At 40.4% G+C, this 8,691-nt stretch overlaps 1 protein-coding gene across 2 annotated transcripts in view; it reads left to right on the top strand.

Annotated features, from left to right (window-relative positions):
* Positions 1 to 8,691, top strand: part of COPA (coatomer protein complex, subunit alpha) — a 72,709-nt gene that overhangs the window by 34,548 nt on the left and 29,470 nt on the right. Inside the window, exons 13-17 of one of the 2 annotated variants that reach the window (XM_006895468.1) lie at positions 1,023 to 1,098; positions 3,462 to 3,544; positions 4,077 to 4,216; positions 4,705 to 4,790; positions 4,908 to 5,046. In XM_006895468.1, the coding sequence (XP_006895530.1) occupies positions 1,023 to 1,098; positions 3,462 to 3,544; positions 4,077 to 4,216; positions 4,705 to 4,790; positions 4,908 to 5,046 (524 nt within the window). Of the gene's footprint in view, positions 1 to 1,022; positions 1,099 to 3,461; positions 3,545 to 4,076; positions 4,217 to 4,704; positions 4,791 to 4,880; positions 5,047 to 8,691 lie in introns of both variants that reach the window. The other variant, XM_006895467.1, reaches the window with a different exon arrangement.

Here is an 8,691-nt window from a genome sequence, read left to right as displayed (position 1 = left end):
GTGGGGAGAAGGGTGCAACAATGAATGAATGGAATCCCAAAATCTCTGTAGATGTTCATTGAAATGAAAAAGAAACAACCTAAATTATAAAAAAAAAAAAAAAAGAATGGTGACTTGTGTTTTTTCATTTGACGGCTAGTGTCTAATCCTAGTCCTTCAGTCTCTTCAATTACATATTTTTGTTTTTATCAATTTTCATTTGAAGAATATCTTGGTTTTCTAGTACCACTATAACAGAAATATTACAAGTTGATAGCTTTAGAGAACAGAAATATATTTTCTCACAGTTCAGGCAGCACAGTTCTAGAAGTCTGTATTTTCACACCAGCTCCGAGGAGCTCTGGTGGACTGGTATAGTCAGGGCTTGTGCAGCCAACCCAGAGTCAGTGAATTCAACCTGAAAGTTTGAATTCACTAGCTGCTCTGGGAGAAAGATGGGCAGTCTCCTTCTTTGCAATTTATAACCTCTGAAAATCTGTGAGTGGGTTCTGAGTTGATGGCATTGAGATTTGAGATTTTTGAGCTCTAGAAGATGATGCTCTCTCTAACTTGAAAGTAGTAAGTCTGAGCCATAACTCACATTTTTAGAGCCTCATTAACATAACAAAATTTTATCCTCAAGTGGAATTACATCCACTGGTGTAGAGGCTATAAGATGCCAACATGCATTTTCAGCAGACAGAATTCAGTCTATTACATTGAATATATTCAGTCAGAGAACCAGGATATTAAGATTTTAACTAATTGATAGATTTTAGCTAATTGGTAGTTAGCTTTCCTTCCTTTCATTCCAATAATAGCAGTGTCTTTGGAGAAGAAATAAAATAATATAAATGCTGAAGGTTTCTTTGGCAGAGTCCTATAAGTCTTTCATATAGAAACACTTAAATGACCTCTGAGGAAAGGGTGAGAAATTTATAGCTTCAGATTAGTCTCTCTGTAATGACACTTTTGTCTGTTAAAATAAGCTGCTATCTTGGGTACCTTTTACTAATCATTTAATTTCCCTTTTTATTCTACAGAGAGCCAGCAATTTAGAAAATAGTACTTATGACCTGTACACCATCCCCAAGGATGCCGACTCCCAGAATCCTGATGGTAAGCATTCTCTTTGTCTCCCATGCTGCTTCCAGCTCTGCTCACATCATCACTCCTTTTCAAGTTTTTTCATATCCCATCCCCAGGCCATGGCTGCATCACTCATGTCTGTTGGCAGGTGCTGCTGACAATTGCATCAGAGGCGACCAGGGTGTGAAATATTCATGTTCCTCCCCCATTTTATTACCCCAGCTAGATATATATATTTTATAATTTGGTTATTAGAAACTCTCCATTTTCTCTTTCAGCACAGCATGTTTTCCTCGTTTATTGTCAGCTGAGATGACTTTCACCCTGGTAGTTTCATTTATTTAAAAATGTGGTTCCAATCCTAGTATGTTTCATCCTGTGACTTGGGATTTATTCTCTCTCATCCACATCCAGATCCGATTTGCTTCCTTTCTGTGTCAAAAAAGATGAGGCTGATAACAGCCTTACACCCCATCTGGGATCCCAGGATCCAGCTGAGACCCCTGCCTATGTCTCATCACTATCCCTCGTTGAGGTTCCTAACATCAGAACTTGCTGACAAAACTCAACTCTTACATGTGTTCCTCCTATCAACAACTCTTGTCTTTTCTGATGGCCACAATGTCTTTATTCCTGCTAATGTAATCTCCTCTCTTAAATCTCGACGATGAGAAAAAGCATTTGTTTTTTATTTTGTTGTTGTTGTTGTTGTTAGGTGCTGTTGAGTGGAGTGCAACCCTATGAACAAAAGACCTGAACCCTGTTCTATCCTGCACCATCCTCACACTTCCTGACACACAAGAAGTGCAGCAGTCACTGTGTCATTCCATCTACTTGAGGATCTTCCTCTCCTTTGCTGATCCTCCACCCTTCCCAGCATCATGTCCTTCTCCAAGGAATAGCCCCTCCTATAACATGCCCAACATATGTGAGGCAAAGACTCATCATTCTTACCTTCAAAGAGCATTCCAGCTGCACCCTCTCCAAGATGTACTTGTTTGTTCTCTTGGCCGTCCATGTGATGTTTAGTGCTCTTCTCCAACACCACTGCTCAAAGGCATCAATTTTTTTTTTATTTTATTTTTGTGTGTGTGTACCATCAAATCTGATCTGACTGGTACAGGAGGAAATTGCCCCTCCTTCCCCGGCAGAGCATCTGGTGGATTTGAACCATGTGCCTCTGGGATTGCAGTGCAGCTAAGGCATCAATTCTTTTCCTGTTATCCTTATTCATTGTCCAGCTCTCAGATATATAGCAAGTAATCGGAAAGACCATGGTCTTAATCAGATGCACCTTAGTCTTCAAATTGGCATCATTACTCCTTAATAATTTGGAGAGGTCCCTAACTGTAGATTTTCCCAGTGCAGTGTGTCTCCTTATCTCCTCACTGCTGATAGAAGAGTGTTAATTGTGGATCCAAGCCAAAGTGTCTCCCATAAATGAAACCATAGCTGGTTCCTTTATACCCACTCCCTAATTTTTCCCTTGATAGTGTTACACTATTTCAACGGTAGAAAACTTAATGAGACAAAAAAGCAAGATAGACCTGTGGAATTCTGGCTCTTTTAGGTTTCACTGTAATCCAGCTTTGTAAGTTGTCTTTTATCTAGGTGCCACATGATACACAGTAATGCTAGTCAGCTCTTCTGTCCAGTTGTCTGCAGATATTAATAGATAAAATAATATTTCAGTGCATTCTTCTGTTTGTTTAGCCTCCTACAAGTTTCCCAGAAAATGAAGTGTCCATTTTGCAATCCTTATCAGCTAGTGGAATGTTTGGAAACTGAGGAACACATTGTAACTCCCTTCAGGGTAATAAGAATAGTTGATTGACATTTAGAGCAACAGCTTGGTGCTAAATACTGCCCCAACACCAGCCTGTCAAGATTTTAGTTGGGCATGGTCTGCCCCACCCTGCTCCACTAGGAGGTCTGCATTTGCATGTTAAAAGCAGCAGAGCAGCTGCGGCCTGGGGAGGGGGCTCTGTCTCTTCTCCAGCTTGTTCAGAGGCCTATCAATATGAGGTCCTACAGCACTGCAGGCAGCTTGCTGTGCCGCAGCTTGGCCAGGGAGGCCCTGCTCGTTAGCTTGACAGAGTGTGCTGTCTCCCAAGATGGGCAGCCCTTCTGCCAGTACATGGTGTTGGCTGAAATGCAGCCACTTGGCCTAGAGAAAAGAGGCTTGGCAGAGGTAGGGGTTGGAGTTTGGAGGGGACTGGTGGGGAGAAGTCACTCAACAATAGCCTCAGGTTACGGCTGAATTAGTTAGGAAGCAGCTGAATTGGCAAAGCCAAGATGGCAGCCAGCAAGACTGACATCTCCATGGCACCTGACTCAGTCACCTGCCAGTGGCTTACCACATGCTCCCGCCCCTTGGTTTTGTTTTTCCTCAGCCCCTGAAGGGAAACGATCTTCAGGCCTGACAGCCGTTTGGGTTGCTCGAAATCGGTTTGCTGTTTTAGACCGGATGCATTCGGTGAGTTAAGCCTAAGATGGGAAACTAATTTGACTAGTGTAGTGATATTAGCCTATGCAGTACAGAATGAAAAGCATTGTTTTTTTCCTATTATGCTCTGGGAAACAGAGATTAGCAGGTACCTCTGCCACTATCCCCAGTTCCTGTGGGAAATAAAGGCTTTGAAATTTATTTGATTGGAATGGTAAACACAGAGTCGCTGGGTATAAGAACCGAGCTAAAGTCTTACCGAGGCCAAAAAAACATCAAATTTTATGTGAGTGGGCTCGTTGAAGAGTAGACGTGTACATGCCCTCTGTATCCTACCACCTCTGTTGGTACTTGAAGTGTAATAGGTTCCAGCACAAAATAAGCAAGCCTCTCCCAACCACATACTTAGAAGTTTAAGCCTCAGAATGCTGTTTGCTATTTCTGCTTGATTGATGAACTCATTTAGTTTATTGAAGCTAAGGAATTGCTGAGGGAGGGTATCAGTTGTCAATATCTGATATGTGCACTTTTCCCTAACCTCATCCTCTATAACTCATTTCAGCTTCTGATCAAGAATTTGAAGAATGAGATCACCAAAAAGGTACAGGTGCCCAACTGTGATGAGATCTTCTATGCTGGAACAGGCAACCTCCTGTTGCGAGATTCGGACTCCATCATACTCTTTGACGTGCAGCAGAAGCGGTAATATATCACATACCCCTGTAGACAGGCGTGCAGTGGGGAAGGTGGACGTCTTTATTAGGAGCTTCCCCCTGCGCCCCAGCCCAAGTGTGTTTGCCTGGACTCAGCCAATTCCTGCGTCAAAATTTTTTATAGGCAATTTTCCCCTCCATAATCCTTCTTTATCCTCCATATACACATTACACTATAATGTAATAGCATTATAGTGAGGGACTTACTTAAAGGACCTTACATTCTAGTAATAAAAAAAAAAGACGTACGCAAATCCCTAATACATAGGAATGAGAAACAGGCCAAGGGTTGAGTAAGAGGGAAGAGGTGCAGTTATAAAGATTGAAAGACACTGACTATGATTCAGACACTGTTTATTTGGAATTATGTTTTAAAACTGCAGTTTCTGTTAACTTCCAAAATGAAAAGGAATTAGGCCACAACCTGAGATAAAGAAATTAAATCCTCTCGTTATTGTTCTTTTGTCTCTATCCTAGAACTCTGGCATCTGTGAAAATTTCCAAAGTGAAATATGTTATCTGGTCAGCAGACATGTCCCATGTAGCACTACTGGCCAAACATGGTAAGCCTTCATTATATCCACCCTGACTTAGAGACTAGTCCCTCCCTACCCCTATCCCTGCCAGGCTACTACACTCGTCTTACCCAGCAGAGCACTCATGCCCTTTGCCTCTTACAGCCATTGTGATCTGTAACCGCAAACTGGAGGCTCTTTGTAACATTCATGAGAACATTCGTGTCAAGAGTGGGGCCTGGGATGAAAGTGGGGTGTTTATCTATACCACAAGCAACCACATCAAATATGCCGTCACCACTGGGTAAGTTAAATTATATGGGATACTGAGTGGGAGAAGGCGGCCTCTTGAAATCTCTGTCCTGTCTCAAGAGTTATAGCTGAAGTTCTTCTTGAGCTTCCTTTGTCAGAAAGCCTTGCCCAGCATATATGTACTAAACCAGAAACCAAACCCAGTGGCTTAATTCTGACACATAGTGACCCTCTCTTGAGCTTATTGTTATTATATACTGTCTAGTTGGAACTGACTCACAACTGAGTCTCCACAGGTTTTTAAGAGACTGTAAATTGCAGAAGTGGATTCTAATAGCCTGCCTCTGTGGGTTGGTTGGCAGGCTAACTTTGTCTGCTCGGCCACCAGAACTCCCTCCGTTGGACTTACAAAGCTATAAATCTTTACAGGAGGAGACTGCCTGTCTTTCTCCTAAGGAGGAGATGGTGGATTCAAACCACTGAACTTCCAGTTAGCAGCCTAAAAGATGACACTAGGCCACCTAAGTTCCTTAGATCTCTGCTTTGGGGCATCAAAACATTTTTTTTCATTTCTTTTAAATTGTGATGTTATTGTGTGCCATTGAGTCTGAAGTGACTTATGGTGACCCTCCAGCAGGTTTTCAGAGACCGTAAATCGCATGGGAGGAAATTGCACATCCATCTCTGGTACAGCAGCTGGTGGATTCAGACTGCGTGCCTTTGGGCTTGCAGCACAGCTTCTTACCACTGAGTCACCAGAGTCCCTTAAATTTGTGTTATGTAACAAAATTAAAATTGTGATATAGAACACAAATAAAGAAAAGCACAACGGTTATAAATACAAAGTATAATGAAGAATCACATCCTCAAACATTTGTGTAATTGTCATTCAGTCAAGTAGAATAATTCTGGCAGCCAGAAGTCCTTTAGTGTGTTCTCCTCATTAATTGTAACCCTTTTCCTTCTGCTCAAAGGTAACATGATTCCGACTGCTAGGGTAATTTGTTTTTACTTTGCTTTATAATTATATCATCTAATGTGTGCCCAGAGGAGCTGCAGTGGCCTAGTGGGAGGCGGGGTGTTATATGGTTGACCCAAAGGCTCCAGCTGCTCCTGGGGAGAAAGATGGAGAGTCTCCTGCCGTGCGAGTTAGTCTCTGAACACCCACCGGAGGGTCAGCTATGAGTCTGTTCCAACTGTACAGCACTTACTAACAACGTGGGCCCTAGGATAATATGACTAAATTGTATATATTAATTTTGAATATATAAATATTTATGTAGTTTTGATAAATCATACTGAATGTATTTTGCTCAGTGTTTTGTTTTATACATTTCATATTGTAGCTTTATTTTTGTAATATGAAATTCTGTTACATTTATCCATCATGCATTTGTCCATTCTATTCTTACTTAATAGTTGAGTATATACTTACGTACTTGATAGTATCTAGTATTTGGCTACTAAAAACAGTTCTATTTTTTGATATTTTGAGATGCTATGCAGCAAAGCATAATGGTTCTACATGTCCACTTCAGTGATACTGAGCACATTCTTCTGAGTCACGCAGCCTTTTCCAACCCTTGTTCTGAATTGTTCCTCTTGCGTTAAGTTACCATTGTCAACTTGACACCAACAGCTAATTTTTTTTTTGTGAGAAAAATTTGTATTTAGAGTTAGTCAGCCGGACTCAGTTTAGATGATCCCAATTTTTTTGGCAACATCCAAAACATCATAGTCAGGAGCAAGTCGAATTAGGCCTTCTTCTTTCCATCAGGCCTAATCAAAGTGTTGACCTTAGTCACATCAGTGTCATAGAGCTTCTTTACAGCTTTTTTAATTTGGTGTTTGTTGGCCCTGACATCCACAGTGAACACAAGTGTGTTGTTATCTTCCATCTTCTTCATGGCTGACTCAGTGGTCAGGGGAAATTTGATGATGGCAAAGTGGTCAAACTTGTTTCTCCTGGAATTGCTCTTCCGGGGGTATTTGAGCTGCCTTCAGAGTCTCAGTGTCTTAGGCCGCAGAAAGGTTGATGACGTGCAGATCTTTTTTTTTTGGCTGTGGATGTCCTTCAGGACTGCCTTCTTGGCCTTTAGTGCCTTTGCTTTGGCTTCAGTTTTGGGAGGGGCAGGGGCTTCCTTCTTCCCTTTTGGCGCCATCTTCGTAGAAAAAAAGCACAGCTCATTCTTAATAGCGTGATCTCAAGATAAACAGCTTTCACTAGTTAAACTAGATGATTGTTCAGTTTCAAGAAAACTTCAGAAGATATTTTTGGCTTATGGTTTAAAGATTTGGGGCAATAGTGTCAGGAGTTCATCTAGCCACATTGGTTCCAGTAAGTCTGGATTCCTTCAGAATGTGAAATTGTATTCTGCATTTTCTCCCTCTGGATGAGGATTTTATGTGTAAGAAAAACCCCTTAAAATCAAAAGAAAGTATCTGTTATCTTTTCTTTCACACTAATAATTTATTAGAAATTTCTTTTTTCTGGTATTTAGAAATAGCCTAAATTTTTAAATTTCTTTTATATTGGGACCTTATTAAACTCTTATTAATTCTGGTCGTTTTATATTTTGGACATTTTTCATAAGTAATCAATCATAGCGTCTGTCAGCAGTAGGAGTTTTATTTCCTTTTCTCCAGTACTTTTGGTTTTCCTCTTATTGCACTGGATACAGTGTGGACTAAACATGGTAATAACAGCATTCTTCCTTTACTTTTAAAGGGTGAGTCTTTTGCGTATTGAAATTATATGCATTTGCTGTAGATTTTTGTTATATCAATAAGTTTTCCTGATTATTTCTGTTTAGGTTCACAAAGAGTTTTTGTCTTGAGTAAACAATGAATTTTATCAGACAATCTCTTCTGTGTATATTGGGAAAATCATAATGTTTCTCCTTTTACCAACTAATGTGATAATTTTTTTTCTAATGTATTCCTAGTACAAACATAACTTGATCATAGTGTTTCATCCCTTTCAAATATTACTAGTTACTGTTTCAGAATTTTTGCATTTGTGTTTAATGAGATTGGCTTTTGAGTAGTGTTTTTCTTTCTATCCTTATCGAGTTTGTTGTGCTGATTAGTTTACCTTTTTTTCCCCACATAATGAGTTTCCACTCAGACAATGGGCTTGTATGAAATTAAGATTAATTCTTCCTTAAATATTTAATATGACAGTGAAGCCATCCAGGCATGGGTCTTTCTTTGTAGCAAGATTTTTATGTAGTGCAGTTTATTTTATTTAGTGGTTATAAAACTCTTGCAGTTGTGTCAAGTTGGTTCTGACTCATAGCATCCTGTGACAGAGGAGACCTGCTGCATGGGGTTTCCAAGGCCGATTTTTACAGAAGCAGTTTGCCAGGTCTCGCTCGCATGGAGCAGCCAGTGAGTTTGAACAGGAGACTCTTTTGGTTAACAGTCAAGTGTTTAACCATTGTTTCACCATGGCTGTTTTACAGGACTATCAAAGATTTCTTTTGGAGTCATTTGTGGATAGTAAATTTTACTCTTCTGGAAATTTTAACATTTAAAAATGTTGCTTATTCTCATTCTTAGAGTTGTTGTTACGTGCCATGGAGTCACTTGCAACTCATAGCGACCCTATGTACAAGAGCCCTAAACGCCTTTCTATCCTGTGCCAGCCTTGCTGTCTCAAACACATTCATTCCCACCACTCCACTCACAGAATCGA

This window comes from Elephantulus edwardii, unplaced genomic scaffold (assembly GCF_000299155.1).
Source record: "Elephantulus edwardii isolate Elephantulus edwardi_28Jun2011 unplaced genomic scaffold, EleEdw1.0 scaffold00168, whole genome shotgun sequence".
NCBI lineage: Eukaryota > Metazoa > Chordata > Mammalia > Macroscelidea > Macroscelididae > Elephantulus > Elephantulus edwardii.
The sequence above is the reverse complement of the archived record's forward strand: the minus strand, read 5'-3'. Positions and strand labels throughout refer to the sequence as shown.